Source organism: Trichoplusia ni, chromosome 7 (assembly GCF_003590095.1).
Source record: "Trichoplusia ni isolate ovarian cell line Hi5 chromosome 7, tn1, whole genome shotgun sequence".
Lineage (NCBI taxonomy): Eukaryota > Metazoa > Arthropoda > Insecta > Lepidoptera > Noctuidae > Trichoplusia > Trichoplusia ni.
Window position 1 is genome coordinate 10,697,596 of NC_039484.1, and position 18,349 is coordinate 10,715,944.

At 36.1% G+C, this 18,349-nt stretch overlaps 2 protein-coding genes across 2 annotated transcripts in view; both read left to right on the plus strand.

The window, feature by feature from the left end:
- LOC113496159 (acyl-CoA:lysophosphatidylglycerol acyltransferase 1-like) overlaps nt 1-18,349 on the plus strand; it is a 231,552-nt gene that overhangs the window by 99,884 nt on the left and 113,319 nt on the right. The gene's annotated exons all lie outside the window — the stretch shown is intronic.
- Nucleotides 7,847-11,854, plus strand: LOC113496160 (protein obstructor-E-like). Its single transcript, XM_026875298.1, has one exon. It carries the CDS (start codon nt 9,589-9,591, stop codon nt 10,381-10,383), a length of 795 nt encoding a protein of 264 aa, XP_026731099.1. The 5' UTR covers nt 7,847-9,588; the 3' UTR covers nt 10,384-11,854.

Consider the following 18,349-nt stretch of genomic DNA (forward strand, 5'->3'; position numbering starts at 1 on the left):
CTGGTTTTTAGTCAGTGGCACTAGAATTGTTATTGCTAACAAAACATGTTTGTAAATTTTGTTGTTATTTTTTACATTCATTTGTCAGTTACCGATTTTTATTGGAATCCTTAATTTTCAATGGTGGTTTATTTTCATACTGTATCTGTCACTCTTTGGTTTACTTTTTTGAGAACGTTTTGATTTTATCGTCGAATAGAGTGACCTTCTTTTTAGATTTCGGTCAAAAAAATATAAGTAATAAACAGCAATTTTGTAGTAAGTAGAGTATAAGCACTCATATTTTTGCAACGCTTGAAAAATGGTCGTTAAGCTGAACTTTAATTACATGCATTTAAAAACTGGACAACCTTAACATGCAAAGAAATATTTTGAGTTTGAAAATCTGTCCTTATACAAGGTAGGAAATTCAACATTATTTCCAATAACTTCTGCCCCATTGTTGCTTCCACAAAATAGGTTGGGCCGTAAACAGTTCGTATAGCAGACCTCCTTTGTGCCATGCGTTGCCAATTAAACCGTCTGGGGAGTACATGGGAATGGCATAGTAATTTCCTATGTCAATGTCTTGTGTAAGGCTAGCCAGCGGCGACGTATTGTTGACTGACGGTAGGCTTGGTTGGACGTCTGACGGTTACTGCTAATTCGGGAGCTGGTAGCCTAAGAGGCGTGCTAAGGAGGATGACTGGAAGGGTGTTTGGTTATGATGAGGAATGTTTGTTTATTTATTACCAAATTACACACAAAGTTAAACACATTATCCGTTTTGTGACGGTTTCTGTATATTGAATAATAAAAAGAGAACAAAGTCTGTTTGTTGAATAGTTTGGATTTCTTCGTTTTAAAATAATTAAAAGTTAAGTGATTATTGATTTGCAATGACGCAGTCAATGCTACATAATTTCTAATTAAAATAGTTTTTCACAAACAATTCTCACATTATGCCGTCTCGTCTTTAGAATAATCCATGGCTCGAGCAAAGCGGTGACTTTTTTCAAACTTCAATATTTGGACTGCATTATTTTAAATTAAAGTTATACAAGTGCAGTAAATTCGTCATAAGTCAATTCCATACGAACAAACATTCCAAAAGTTCTTAATCAGACATCATCTCACTGCCCACAAGACTTCACAGTAATATTATGTATACACGATACATATATCCATTGTTATCTGCATACCCACATCAATCAGTGTGTCCTGCCCTTTATCACTCGTGTCTCGGACAGTGTCTGCGCTGTTGATGTTTGCTACTCAAACTCAGGGCTGGAGTGCTTTGACGATCAAGTATCGCTCCCACATTAATGTCACTTACGTCGAAATTATAGTCTTACTAGCTGACCCAGCAAACGTTGTTTTGCCGAATATTTTTTTTTCTAGTTGTTTGTATTTTTAATGCCACATTATAAAAGAATAAAAACAAACAATTTCGTCCAATTTTTTTTTTAATTTGAGCAACCCTTATCACTTTGGGGTATGAAAAATAGATGTTGTTCTATTCTCAGACCTACCGAATATGTATACAAAATTTCATAAAAATCGGTCAAACCGTTGCGGAGGAGTACCGTAACCAACATCGTGACACGGGAATTTTATATATTAGAAGAGATAGCTGAATTTACTTGGCTAATTGGAGGAGATTTAATTGTAGGTACTAATAGTAGTAGTAAACTAGATATGGTTCGAGTTCTTGAGGTAAGGTAAAAGTTATAGAAGATATTTACATCGAGCATAACATGGAAACTCATTCAACGAGAAAAACTCGTATTATAGAATCATATTATTATCTATCATTCATATTTTAACCATCCTTTTCCCAACTATGTTGAGGTCGGCTTCCAGTCTAACCAGATTCAGCTAAGTACTAGTGTTTTATGAGGATTGACCGCCATTCAGACCTCCGCAACTTAGTAACCTGGGCAACTCCATACCTACTACTACTACATAGGTATCTTAGGTGTATAAATAAAAGCCGTGACCCACACTTTAACTTGCCTTCTCAAACAGAGAATACAAATAGATGGTTACCCTTCCACGGCCCGACTGTTCCAACAATCTTTCAAAAAAAAAAATCTAGCATCCAGTAAAAAATAACGGAGACAAAAACTAAACAAGACTACTTTTCAATAAAAAAAAAAACATCGACCGACAAACCATAACGGGCTATAGTTAGACATCGTAATTCAATACGGTATTCAATAACCTTAACATATATCTATTGAACGAATCAAGCTCTGTACCGTACAAAATCTTCAGTATTGTCGAAGCTATAGGTCATGACCGCTGCCCGTATGGTCTAATCTGATTAACGGACCCTCGGACGTACATTGAACTATATTGTTGTAATAAGAGGTTTCATTAGAACGCTGTTGTAAGTTTCGTATATTTGTTGATCGGATTTGAGCGCTTTGATACCTACGTAAGGTGCATTTTGATAACGATAACGATTTTTTTTCTGGGAGATTTCAGTAACTCCGTCTGAAAACTATTTTTTATATCGTCTGTATTTTAATTGTAATGAAATTACTTGTAGTAAAATTCCAGATTGTTGTAAAAAAAAAATCGGGTCGGCATTGTATCTACATGCAAATAAAAAGATCCTTGATCTAATTAAAATAAAATAGACTAAGCACGATTTAGCGCTGTCAAACAACACAGATACCTCATCACTCACTCCTAACCACTATCCTGGTATCCCCTGTTCACTGACCGACAATCAGGCATGACACGCGACCATTAATCGAACATCCAATTGCTAATAATTATGGTCATATCCCCTAAGACAGTTGATTGTAGTGACTCATTAACATGCTTAGTGGGCACGCCTCTGAGGGTCCACCACCAACCTCTTAAAGTCATATTATTGTACTTGTGGAACAGGGACGCTATTCTACACCATGTATTGCGCCTTCTCACTTTTACTATTCGTATTAGATAACTTATAGTAATTGCAGTAAGATCTAAAGTTGAATGTATCATGGATCTTACTCTGGTATATTATTTGGTATGGTTATGAACAGGGTTGTCCCTCGTCGATTTTGGTATTACAATATTTGTAGCAAATTCTAGGTACACGCAGTACCTATACGTTAGATATATTGCTGACATGAATAAATGTGAAGCCAGAATTTTTGTCGGCTTGATTTTATTAAGCTTCAGAATGCATTATAAAACTTTAAAATAGTGGTTTCAAACAACACAGTGGAAAGTAAAAACACAATAATCTTGAAGAAGTATATTAGCGAAACAAGGAAAACTCTGTCGATGTAAACATTTTTTTTCACTGAGTAGTGTACCTATAGTGTATGTCCTATAAGAGAAACAGATACAGTTCTAGTCGCTCCAAATTTCATTTGGGACTCTATCATTCCAATTATCTTTATCAGTAGCATAGCAACATTAAACGCTATCAAAACGTAATGTATTTTTAAATAAACCTGCTTCCGGCACCTTAATTACAGAAACAGGTTTAATCTTTACTCTAGTTTACATTTCTTTTTTATCATTAGAAGTGATTAGTCGATGTTACAATTACAAAATACAATCAAAAAACATTTACCACCATTTTTGAATTTAATAATTAAAAGTCCATTATTTAATCACCAAGTACGTTTAAAACAAATTCTATAGGAATTCTTCATTGAACTAATTTGTTTATATACCGTGTAAAAAAATAATCAGACACAGTTCAGTCAGTGCTGGCACAACAGGAACACCTTCCAATTGAATCATGTTGCAAAAGCTTCTTTTCTTACTGCCTTTGGCAGTAGCAGGTAAGTCATATTATTCTTCACTTTAAAAAAAAATTCATGCATTCATAGACTTTCTATAACCTCATGACTTAACCGATTACCTATTTTTGTGATTTGATGTTTAAAAACAAATACAACTTTTAAACGTTATTTTTTTTTTCATTTCCAGTGATTGCTCAGCACACCTACGATCGTCCGACTTCTCAACCCAACTTACCTGCTCCGTTTTCGGTCCCCTACCGAGTGTGGGCTGATCAACATCCCCTAAATACTTCATATGCCGTTGTTCCCGGTCAAATTTTAGAACCAGGAGTAGTTTACGAGCCCAAACTTGTGTTTGTCCCCAAACGTGTGGAACCAAATGCAACAGAGCAGCCAGCGGTGACAGCCCCGCCTAAGGTCGTTCAACCTCCGGTTACCCTTCCACCTAAGCCCGTCCAGACTCTGCCGCCAGTAACTCTTCCACCTATGACTACACCTCAGCCTATGACGGTCCGCCCACTTCCGCCCCTTCCCCAACCTACACGTCAGCCTATTTATTTACCGCCTGTAGTACCCACAAGAGGGACTCCTGTATTTCCTCCAAGATTTCCTCCCACACAAAGTCCAACTGGACCTTTTAAAATGGACTTCCAATGTCCCGAAAGCAGCGGCTTTTACTCGGTTGCAAACTCATGCGAAGCTTACTATGAGTGCAAAGGATTTGTAGCCGAAAGACGTTTTTGCCCCAATGGACTGTACTTTAACCCTGCAGCCAGATATTCCGAGGACTATACTCCATGCGCTTACCCTTCGGAAGTTCACTGCACGGCAGGCATCGTGACACCGAGACCATCGCCACCACAACAAACTGGCCAATGTCCTGCGGCTTCCGGATTGTTTGGCATCAATGACGGCGATTGCAGCAGATACATCAGTTGCCAAGAAGGCTTAGCAACAATTATGAACTGCCCAATGGGCTTAGTGTTCAACGATCAGGTCCAGAGCTGCGACTGGCCCGCAAATGTACCACAATGTACTCCTAACGTGCTCAAGGACTTCAACTGCCCGGCACCTCCCGTGGAAAGGAACGGCGAGCTTTCAGAAATCGTCTACAATTACCGCTATGGTTCACAATGCCGGTCCTTCGTAGCCTGCCAGAAAGGACGTCCTCGGCTATTAAGCTGTGATGCAGGATTAGCTTTTGATGAAGCATCGCAAACATGTATAAGTGAAGGATTGGTGCAAAACTGCGCAACTCCTTACGCAGCTGTGCCTATCTAATAGCATTTTTATGTAAAATAAAAAATGAATCAATCTTAATAAAAACTTAACAACTTATCTTGTATTTTGTTTTACTATGTAACACTATCAACAATAAATACTTATTGTGCCAGTAGGTCAAAAGATTCTCATCACAATACATCAGACACATAAACAGCTAACTACCACTTTCGCGCAAACCATCCGTCTAATAAAATAGACCGGTTTCCCAGAGACGGCACAATTAATCAATTGTTTAAGCAAGATACGTTCATTATGGCTACGGACCAGCTACAGAACACGCTTATAAGGATGTGAACTGTACTGTATGAGCTTATTTTGATTCCAAATAAATTAAGGTGGGCGGGTATTCTTTAACCTATCTCAAATTACAATGGCAATATAATTTTAAGTATTAGGAATACAAAATGTTGCGTACTACCAGAACTATTTCATACATTTAAAACTATTTTCATATCATGGGGTCTAAATTATAAAGCACCAAAAATGTCATGGTGCAAAAAAAAATCTAATTGTAATCCTGAGTTATGAATACTTACAAACTAAGCTAACTTTAAAACGTAAATATCACAAAAGCCATCAATCCTTCGCCCAATCGAAAATATTTAGCAGAGTCCTAGAAGGCTAAAGTTAAAGGAGTGGCAGTTAGGCTAGTTCATCACTTTTAACAGATGATCTTAATAACTAAAACAAAGTCGGTCAAGTGCTAGTTGGATTTTGCATTGAAGTGACCGCAGAAAATCGAATTAAAAAAAATGATCATGCCTCATATTTATAACCGTACCAAGCGTTGATTAATCTTGGTTTATTTGTTGTTATAGCGGCATCAAATATACATCATCTGTGAAAGTTGTAACCTTCATAAGTAAATTTCATTGATATAATTTGTGTGTATATTATTACAAAATTCCTAATTCTAAAACTCTGATGCTTTTCATAATTAAAAGCAAGATGAATATAATAATCGATAAAATAAAATCGGTAAATACAGCAATCCGCCATGAAATGTTGAACGCCAATCAGAGCGCATGACGTCACGTTAGAGTTCTTTCTCTTTGTTTACATTTGAATTACCTAAGATAATACACATTCGCTCGCTTTTTTAATAAAATACGCCGTTATTGTTTTGTTATTAACTTCAATTTCTTTTGTGTAAATTGATTACGCTAAATTGAGTCATGGAACAAGGATTTACAAAGGCTTCCAGCGTAAATTTACCTAGAATCGACTTGATAATGCTAGGAACGTTTCTGGCATCAGACTAATACTTCTTCCATGTAAGTATTGTGTATTAAACAGTTAATTAATTATTTAAACCATCCAAATAATTCGTTGAAAGCATAGCTATTGTACCTATTTCAGTATAACATTCAATATTACCTCCAAAAAGTTGGTATATCAATGTTTACTTCTTCCCATAAAATTAGCTGATAATGAATTTAGCAACAAAATTCTACAAAATAAAAAAGGAAATACTTACGTCAAAGTGATTTTCACAAAAATAACGCTGTGTAGTGGGTAATATTCCTTCCGAATCACGTCTTGCAAGTTCAAACCACTTTTTTCTTAATTTCTTATCGAAAGGAACGAAAATAAGTAACTTCTCAGGAGTTTTTAATGTAAAAACTAATAAAATGTCCAAATTAAATATGAATTAGATAATGTTTACATATACCGAATGTTCCTTGTACTCTAAAGTGACGTAAGCAAGCGACGCTATGACACTTTGACGCGCTTTGGTGCAAATTTTAAATTTATGAATCAAACATTATTTTTCAAGTACTAAATCTAAATTTTCCGCAGAAATATTATGTTTATTATAATTCATATATATTTCCAAATATTATAAAACAGTTTCTGAAAATTTGTCATCATGCCTATTGACAATTACAATATTGGCAACTGAAAAGAGTTACATTTTTAATTTTGCCAGGCGATCCCGATAAACACGCGTTAACAAATTGCAAATTGAAATTAGCCTAATTGAATAAAACCTATTTCACACATTTCTTTCTGCAGTCGTACTTGCATATGAAAACCAAATAACTTAGCATCACTTTTTCATATAAGGCATAGAAAAAAAAATTACTTTAGCAGGTAGTGGTTTCCTGTACTATGGCGGTACCATTTCCGTCGTATTTTTCTCTGTTCCGTGTTTCCATTCGTAACACGGAGCTGCGGAGGTCTCTCATTGTCGGATCAATAATGTCTCGGCTTGAGCAAACTAAATCAGTCGGCCCTTGTCACCCCTAACTGCCGATATTTTCGTACTGGATCCGACACTATTTGCCTTGGACTTAGTGGGATCTTGTTGTAATATATTGGTTCAGAGATGAGATGTTTCGAGTGTGAGCGGAATGTGTGTCGTAAGTGTTAACAGATTAAGATGGAACGAAAGAAATTTAATTAATTGTTTTTCTTTTTTAATTTTGACGACATAAAGTATTGTAAGTTTCATATCATTGTTAAGAGACTTATGAGTGTTGATGATGGAAAATTAGGGAAAAATATTATTTATGTATCATAAAATACAAGTTACAGCATAATAAAATTTATTAGCTCAACAATTACTTTTTTTTTATGGGACTAGCCCGCCACTCATGCCCGTCATTGCAACTCCCGTAAGCCAGGATCTACAATGAAACCAAAGAAAAACCACCCAAATGTCCCAGGGGGAACAATTAACTGCCTTGGAACCCGCAACGAAAATAATCAGAAATAGTAAAAAAGAGGAGTAAGAAAAAATGTTCCACTTCCCTCCATAGCAAACGGGAGACAAAGGAAGAAATAGCTAGTTTTAGCAAAGAAAAGAGATTGACAACTGAGTTAGGCTCAGATATCAGGCACCACGGATATAAATTACATTTAATGGGTCCTATAATCTGTTCCTCGGAGACGTCAGTTAGCGGTTTAAATAATCTATCGATCTTTCTACGCTCACGATACAGCAAGAATTCGTGTTTCAAAAATTCTCTAGTGGAATAATACATAGCCGCTCGTCGTTGTATTTCGAGATCAACCGGTAAAACGCCTGCTAGGACGGGCAGGGCTTCAGTACTTACAGTCCGATAGGCCTTACACAAGAATATCAACGCCAATCGTTGGCTTTGAAGCAGTTTACGTCTTGCAGCGCCTATTGTGGCCCTATCGGCCCAAACCGGCGACCCGTAACAAATACATCCCAGGAATGTTGCTGCGTAGATGATCTTCAAGGTGTAAAATGAAAGTCGCCAAGTTGACGTGGAAATCCTTGTCAAGGCATAAAAGTTATTTTTTGCATTTGCAAAAGTCAGGCGGTTTCGTTTACCCCAATTAGATATTAGACACAAACTTGCATCAGCTAAATTTTCGAGCCCGGCTCGAGTATTCGATTTAATGAGCAGAAGGCCGTCATCCGCGTAACCCGTAAGTGAGCAGCCGTGAGGTAAAGAAATCGCGAGAAAGTCATCGAACCCTAAATTCCATAGGTAAGGGCCTAACACCGATCCTTGAGGACATCCCAAGGTCAATGCCTTCGACACAGAATGAAGACCAAGTTTAAATTTGGCTGATACATGTTAAAAATAGGAATAAATGAGTCGATAGATGTTACTGCAGCAACCGCGTGATTATTATTTAAGTAGTATCATTGGCCACCATGCGTTGTCGAAGGCACCGGAGATATCCAAGAAATCTCAACAATGACTATTTAATGTAGACCAAAATTAAATTCAACATAATAGGAATGCACATAAAATAATTTCAACATTAATATTAAAATCACCATCCCAACCTGATAACAAATTCAATCAGCCGAACCGCAGTAATAATTTAAGTATCAACCAATAATTTTTACTCTAGTTTACATTTCTTTTTTATCATTAGAAGTGATTAGTCGATGTTACAATTACAACATACAATCGAAAAACATTTACCACAATTTTTTAATAGAATAATTAAAAGTCCATTATTTAATCACCAAGTACGTTTAAAACAAATTCTATAGGAATTCTTCATTGAACTAATTTGTTTATATACCGTGTAAAAAAATAATCAGACACAGTTCAGTCAGTGCTGGCACAACAGGAACACCTTCCAATTGAATCATGTTGCAAAAGCTTCTTTTCTTACTGCCTTTGGCAGTAGCAGGTAAGTCATATTATTCTTCACTTTAAAAAAAAATTCATGCATTCATAGACTTTCTATAACCTCATGACTTAACCGATTACCTATTTTTGTGATTTGATGTTTAAAAACAAACACAACTTTTTAACGTTATTTTTTTTTTTCATTTCCAGTGATTGCTCAGAATACCTACGATCGTCCGACTTCTCAACCCAACTTACCTGCTCCGTTTTCGGTCCCCTACCGAGTGTGGGCTGATCAACATCCCCTAAATACTTCATTTGCCGTTGTTCCCGGTCAAATTTTAGAACCAGGAGTAGTTTACGAGCCCAAACTCGTGTTTGTCCCCAAACTTGTGGAACCAAATGCTAAGCAGCCAGCGGTGACAGCCCCGCCTAAGGTCGTTCAACCTCCGGTTACCCTTCCACCTAAGCCCGTCCAGACTCTGCCGCCAGTAACTCTTCCACCTATGACTACACCTCAGCCTATGACGGTCCGCCCACTTCCGCCCCTTCCCCAACCTACACGTCAGCCTATTTATTTACCGCCCGTTGTACCCACAACAGGGACTCCCGTATTTCCTCCAAGATTTCCTCCCACACAAAGACCAACTGGACCTTTTAAAATGGACTTCCAATGTCCCGAAAGCAGCGGCTTTTACTCGGTTGCAAACTCATGCGAAGCTTACTATGAGTGCAAAGGATTTGTAGCCGAAAGACGTTTTTGCCCCAATGGACTGTACTTTAACCCTGCAGCCAGATATTCCGAGGACTATACTCCATGCGCTTACCCTTCGGAAGTTCACTGCACGGCAGGCATCGTGACACCGAGACCATCGCTACCACAACAAACCGGCCAATGTCCTGCGGCTTCCGGATTGTTTGGCATCAATGACGGCGATTGCAGCAGATACATCAGTTGCCAAGAAGGCTTAGCAACAATTATGAACTGCCCAATGGGCTTAGTGTTCAACGATCAGGTACAGAGCTGCGACTGGCCCGCAAATGTACCACAATGTACTCCTAACGTACTCAAGGACTTCAACTGCCCGGCACCTCCCGTGGAAAGGAACGGCGAGCTTTCAGAAATCGTCTACAATTACCGCTATGGTTCACAATGCCGGTCCTTCGTAGCCTGCCAGAAAGGACGTCCTCGGCTATTAAGCTGTGATGCAGGATTAGCTTTTGATGAAGCATCACAAACATGTATAAGTGAAGGATTGGTGCAAAACTGCGCAACTCCTAACGCAGCTGTGCCTATCTAATAGCACTTTTATGTAAAATCAAAAATGAATCAATCTTAATAAAAAACTTAATAACTTATCTTGTATTTTGTTTGACTATGTAACACTATCAACAATAAATCCCACATGTTATACTTATCGTGCCAGTAGGTCAAAAGATTCTCATCACAATACATCAGACACATAAACAGCTAACTACCACTTTCGCGCAAACCATCCGTCAAATAAAATAGGCCAGTTTCCCAGAGACGGCACAATTAATCAATTGTTTAAACAGGATACGTTCATTATGGCTACGGACCACCTACAGAACACGCTTATAAGGATGTGAACTGTACTGTATGAGCTTATTTTGATTCCAAATAAATTAAGGTGGGCGGGTATTCTTTAACGTATCTTAAATTACAATGGCAATATAATTTTAAGTATTAGGAATACAAAATGTTGCGTACTACCAGAACACTGCCTATTTCATACATTTAAAGCTATTTTGATATTATAAATCACCAAAAATGTCATGGTGCAAAAAAAACTAATTGTAATCCTGAGTTATGAATACTTACAAACAAAGCTAACTTTAAAACGTAAATATCACAAGAGCCATAAATCCTTCGCCCAATCGAAAATATTTAGGAGAGTCCTAGAAGGCAAAAGTTAAAGGAAGTGGCAGTTAGGCTAGTTCATCACTTTTAACAGATGATCTTAATAATTAAAACAAAGTCGGTCAAGTGCTAGTTGGATTTTGCATTGAAGTGCAAGAAAATCGAATTCAAAAAAATGGTCATGCCTCATATTTATGACCGTACCAAGCGTTGATTAATATTTGTTGTTATAGCGGCATCAAATATACATCATCTGTGAAAGTTGTAACCAGCTTATAATTGACAATTACAATATTGGCAACTGAAAAGAGTTACATTTTTAATTTTGCCAGGCGATCCCGATAAACACGCGTTAACAAATTGCAGATTGAAGTTAGTCTAATTGAATTAAACCTATTTCACACATTTCTTTCTGCAGTCGTACTTGCATATGAAAACCAAATAACTTAGCATCATTTTTTCATATACGGCATAGAAAAAAAAATTAACTTAAGCAGGTAGTGGTTTCCTGTACTATGGCGGTACCATTTCCGTCGTATTTTTCTCTGTTCCGTGTTTCCATTCGTAACACGGAGCTGCGGAGGTCTCTCATTGTCGGATCAATAATGTCTCGGCTTGAGCAAACTAAATCAGTCGGCCCTTGTCACCCCTAACTGCCGATATTTTCGTACTGGATCCGACACTATTTGCCTTGGACTTAGTGGGATCTTGTTGTAATATATTGGTTCAGAGATGAGATGTTTCGAGTGTGAGCGGAATGTGTGTCGTAAGTGTTAACAGATTAAGATGGAACGAAAGAAATTTAATTAATTGTTTTTCTTTTTTAATTTTGACGACATAAAGTATTGTAAGTTTCATATCATTGTTAAGAGACTTATGAGTGTTGATGATGGAAAATTAGGGAAAAATATTATTTATGTATCATAAAATACAAGTTACAGCATAATAAAATTTATGAGCTCAACAATGACTATTTAATGTAGACCAAAATTAAATTCAACATAATAGGAATTCACATAAAATAATTTCAACATTAATATTAAAATCATCATCCCAACCTGATAACAAATTCAATCAGCCGAACCGCAGTAATAATTTAATTATCAACCAATAATATTCCTAATCGCGGTTCAAACGTTATGATAATATTCTATGAACCATTATTGATACACCTAGCTGTAATTACAGCCGATGTAATTTGATTTTCAGTTGAATACCGTCTAATTTGATCTAGTACGTAACTCCCCAGTCATAAGTACGGCCTACTAATTAATTTGATTGATCGAGTCAGTGGGCCAGCAATTATCACTACAGCGCTGCTTGCGATCGGTACCTAAAAAGTTATATTGGGTTGGGGGTTGTGTAACAACTTACAAGAACATTAATAAATGTTGATGGATGTATGTTGTGGTATGGGGTAAGGTTTAAAAACATAGAATGTTGTGATGTCTTTTTTTGCTGTTAAAATGACCCTTCTTCCGAGGAAGAAGACACAACATTTTAATGTAAATTTGGTGTGTCGACAAAAAGTATATTTTGATTTTGAACGGTGCATTAAATGATGCCCATGATGTCAATGGAAAATCTATGTAGGACGTAAAAAAATCAAAGAAAATGTGGATTTAATCCTAAAATAAATAAACATCTATATTTACCATATAAGTTATAAGTCTACTAAGCAAATCTGTATACACAAATAACAACAACCAAACTCGTTATACATTACCAGACACATTGGGAACCGTCCAAAACAAACACCTAATCGATTTATAATAACCAATAGGGGTCTCGTATAGGAAACTCCGGAACTGATTCTATGGACAATTACTTTACGTCCATTGTAATGTTTTCCCTTTGTTTATGTGGAAAAACTATGAGGAAATTAATGGTTTTGTTGGTCATTAGAATACACTTTTATCAAAGCTTTTTGACCGTTTGAATGATGGTCAGTAATAGGATAGTGAACTTTTTTATAGAAAGTCTGTTAATATTTAATGGGTGTGATAAGGTTCAATTTCGTTTGGCTTACAGATTTATTGATATGATTTATGTCAAAGTATTTTTCCCTATTTTTTGATACATTAATTCCGATTAGCAGTACAGTTGCTCTACAAACTAATGGCTATCTTTTATTCTATTGAACGCTATTGAACTTTGCTTAGGTTTTTTTCAGCAATAAGATTAATTGGACTGCACGGATAGCTGAGCCGTTCACGTATATGTGATCCATAAATGCTAGGCCTGGTGTGGATGTCTTTGTGCGTGTGAATTGAAAGTTTGTAAATCAACCTGCGACACGAGGAATAAATTGACTAGCGCAAAAGTCGTTAAAAAAAATAAAAAAAATACTTAGTACTTGCAAGAGAAATTTGTTCTAGCATCAGTAGACATACCGACAGTCAAGGTTATCATTATTATTACGTTTCATAAGACAAAAATCATAAAACATCAATCTCCTGCGTAAACGTTCAGCATTTACAACTTGCTCTTGAGTGTCACAACATCCTCTGTTACCTACATTAAACATTATAATAAGTCACGCACCTAAAACTCGAAAACAAAACCACACATCGTGGTCTACCCAAGAGTACACTAAATTGTCTTACCAAGGGAGTCGAGACCTCAAGAATTTTATACACTCTCTCATATTACTCGCTTGGACGAAGATTACTGCAATAAACTTTAAGAACCCAAAGGGTATAGTCGTATAAGTGAAATCATCACGCTATATCCCAAGGGTGCGAAGCAGGGAACTTAGTTCGCAACTTGTGATACAACTGCGTTTTGGGCTTGTATTCTATAGTCGTAAATGTGGTTCTTTAACATGCTGAATTACGAAACAATGTTTATTTAATTCCTTATTGCTTTTTGTTGGTTTCATTAAAGTTGACTAAAAAGTGCAAAGAATAGCAAGACCTTATCTAACTTTTTATTGTTTGTTATTCTAACGTATTAAACTAGAGAAGGGTGTTGAAATCCTGTCTTTTTCGACATTTTGGTAACGACGAATGTCTAAATACTCTGTACTATTATATCAACACATCGATTCTTATATGTATAATTGCACTCACATTGTAAATGCATTGATAAACAATATACAGTAAACCCAGACACAAAGCAAACACCAGTCTAACAGGTCATACAAACATTTACCCCGTGCGAGTACTAAATCCACAATCCCTGTCGCGGAACAAGCGTCGGACACTCCCTAATTAGGTCGTAAAACAAATAATTATGTGAACAAACAAGAATTAAACGTCTAAACTACTCTGAACCATTGTGATTTATAAATAAGTCATAATTAACGTAATTATAAAGTTTTGTTTAAACTATAATCAACACATTAACGAGACAGGTCAATGTTCCGGTACATTAACCTCGTAGAATACATTTAATCTCAATTAGTTGGACTAATTAGTTACCGATTTTGTGTTAATTATTGAATACTGATTTTACCCTAGTAGTACCTACATGTTACGTGTTACTTTAAATTAGGTGAGTTGTTGGGCTAGTAGATAAAACAATGTTGATCTAAATAGAAATAATTATGAATAGATTTGGAGAATTTTTCTACATTACAAATAGTATTAGAAACTTAGTGGCTAGAGTAATATGCGTATGTAAACTAATAGTACTTTACGATATTGTCTAGATAGTATAGGTCCCACTAAAAAGTCCTTCATTTGAGACGGTAGCTGCGTAATTCTACAATAAAACGAAGACTTTTAGCCATTGTTGCGAAATCGTTTAAAACTATCTTCATTTCTTCAAAGATAATTCACCGAACTTCACCGATTCCCACGACCTTAAACCAAACTTCTTACTTCGCAAAAATCGTTTTCACACATTTCTGTTCAACAAGAACACTTCAAGATTAAAGGAGTTCTAAATAAGTCGAACCATTATCTTCCTTATTAACACCGTATCGCACGAATGCTCCCAAAAGAGTATTTTTGCCGATTTCAGGATCTCCCATATCAGGCAATAGTGGAATTGTATGTTTCCTTACATCTGTTGACTATCTCAAATTGATCCGTCAAAAACCTTCACCAATGTGATTGGGAGACTAAAGTTAAAGGCAAAATTGTTCTATTGTTATATCCTTGAGGGTCAAGTTGTGTTGGTCCTTGGGTTATCTCAGTGGGTCCAAGTTTGTTCGAAATAGAGGGTATGTTAGGGTTGCAAAATTATAGGATGACATGTCGTGTTCTGTTTCAAAATATATGTTTTTCTTGTTCTGCTTTTGGGAATTGTTACAACAACCTTTTTGTTTTAGTAAGAGCCCAAAGTGGATGTTATTTGTAAGCGACGTCATTTGTCAAGTAAATATAAATAAACAAATAAATAAAATGACTTAAAGGTAGAAATTGGTTAGATGAACAAAAAATGTCCCGAAAGTGAATTAAAAGTTTAATAATTACGTTAAACACATCTGGCATACAATAATATGATGATTCTCTAATAATTCTCTATGTACAAAAATATTTGTCCGGTATTGTTTTTTTGTAGTAGTTTTTTGTTGTTTTCTGTAATTTATTATACTATAAAAAATATTCAAAAGAAAAAACATGTCAGAAATCTCAAATTATGTCAGACATTTCGTTAACGTAAACAACAAGCTAACACAATAAATCAGATTATTCTTTTGTCTTCATAATCTGACACACGGACAAGTGAACTACAGGCGAACAATGAACTGATTCAATTCTAAACTGTATCACATCATGAATCGTGTTACGTCACGCGTCGCCTCACTCACTGCGCCTGCGCATCGAACGTGTCGTATGAATTATGGAAGATCCGCATTTGAATGGCTAATGTTGAGTTCACTTTCGTTGAATGGCTCCTGTGTAGAGCACAAGCGGTAGCGGTTCATTTAAAGTAATCGTAGCATATGTTTAATTTTACACGTTGTCTAAAATTAATTAATGGAATATCTGAAACTAATTTACTTAAAATTCCATTCAATTTGATTAGACTGTTCTTCTGAGGTCTTTTAGATACGACATTTTGACTCCAGCGAGCTCAAAAATAAACATAATATGTAAATGTGATCATATGTATATATCCTACTTCCAAAATATTGCTTTCACGAGATCAGTCTAAGTACCCAATAAACTAACAGATGTTATACTTTTGATTGATAGTATAGAAAACGTTACTATATGTAACGATAAAGTTACTAAATGTCGTATACTGTTATTGTATAATGATTATGTTTGTATACTGTTCTATAATCCATCGCTACCTGAAGACTCTTTCCTGGACCATTAAAAACTTAATTCTTTTAATATTTGCTTCATAAAATAATTAACCTGCTTTTGTATGAAATGAGGTTAAATCTTGAACTTCCCATAACGAAGAACTGCTGTAAACGAAACATTTACACGCTTGCACCCATACATTATGCCATGACCAAAATCATTGTTGCAAATCGTGCCAAAGATCGCATTGATTACGCCTCCTGCATGCATTGCTTCCATTGTACCACGTACTTATACCGCAATGGAAATCGTTAATCACAAATTGTCAACTAATTTATACAAATACGTTTTTAATTGTCGCGTCTTATTGAGTCATAATCGTGATTAAGGAAGTGTTGGGTTAATGCATGAGTGTTTTGGTCATTATACTAATTAATGTGTGTTTAGTTGAGGTTATATGTAAGCGGGTTACTTTGTACGCCTAATTGTTCCACGATCCAGTATATTATTTAAGGAATTTAAATCTGTAGATACGTTGTTGACGACCAGTTATAAAAGGTATTGGAGTCAGACATAAGACGTGACACGATATAATGGACAAATTGAAACTCTTGATCAGTGACTTCAATAACTTAGTTGGTAAAGAGACTGGTGTGTTTAGCTTAAAGTCGTATATTTGGGTCATGTGCGAGGATAAATTATTTCGAGATTAAAAATTCGTATTTAATTACTGTAGTATAGCAAAACTGCTTCTTTTGTAAGTCAATATCAACATATCGGTACCAACATATAAGCTAAATTAAAGATAAATTTATCTTTAGAGCTTATGTGTATATTGACTCTCGACGACTTGACTCATGTGTTTTCACTCTAAAATGATACGTCACGGCCAACCAGTCGGAAAATAATAACTACATAGATTAATGCATAGTAATCTACGTATTTATTGTTTTCCGATTTGTTAATGAAACCGCATGTTTTACATGACTTTATACCTATCTTATTATAGCCCATTTTCGTCCACTGCTGGACATAGGCCTCCCAATGCAGGCCATCAAGATCTATCTTCAGCCTATGCTATGTAGCACGAAATTAAGGTTCATCTTCCCTTAAAAAAAGCAAGTTAGCACAAGTTAACAAAGCAACGTTGTAGTAGATTGTAATGCTTATCTAGGAGTGGGTAAACAGCCAAACAAATAAAAGGTTAGATTTCAACCCTATCCAAGTCGTCAGCTGAATCACAATGCCGTCCCTGATGTCTGGTATTCGTACAATGCATAGCGTATTCATGCAATACTGTGGTGCAATTCGCTTTGCTACTGTCACTAATAAGACATACAAAGAATACCCACTTTTTAGATAAGGAGCCAATATGAGTGAATGAAACATGTTGTTATTTTAATAAAAACGGACTAAAGGATCCCTTGTATCACGTGGATTCAAAAACATTCACTTGCACAGAGGCACTCAGTCTCCACTCAGAACAGGCAGCCGTTGGTCACTCAAACGCTTGTAGCATGCGCGGGATTGAATCTAAAACTCTTAAAATTAAACAGTCTTATCTTAATCACAGATTACACGTGCCTATATACGTCTTTCCTTGATATTTAATTTTCGGAAGGAACTAAATACCAAACCTACACATAATACACATCAGCAGCGATCATAATTTCAATTCAACAAATTGAAGGATTGATTATCATGATCATAAACATAGCTACTCCCACGAATGATCTGCGTCAATTTTAATAATGACACCCTAAAACCATTTGAGTTGTACTTCTGTAGTTTTACTTCCTATCGTCACAAGGTCGTGGCATGCATTGGATAGTACTGCAGGTATGCGTGCCACGTTGCCACCACTGATGTAACCTTGAAGATTGTTCGGTTCACCTGGAACGTTCGTGTGTAGTCATACGAGGACTACCGTTCTAATGGATATCTATTTAAAAATGCATGACGTTAAGGAAAAAGTTTTAATTCGCGCTAAAATTATGAATAGCTTTATTTTATGTTATAGGGGTGTGATCTGCACTCTGAAGTATCACATGGCTACAACGTTTTTAAAGCTATAAGCATCATCCCTGCCATCGCAACAACACGGCTAGAAAAAACAAATCAAGACCAACTGAATGTTTTAAATAAATTTTACATCCTATATTTATTTACAGCTATAGGAGA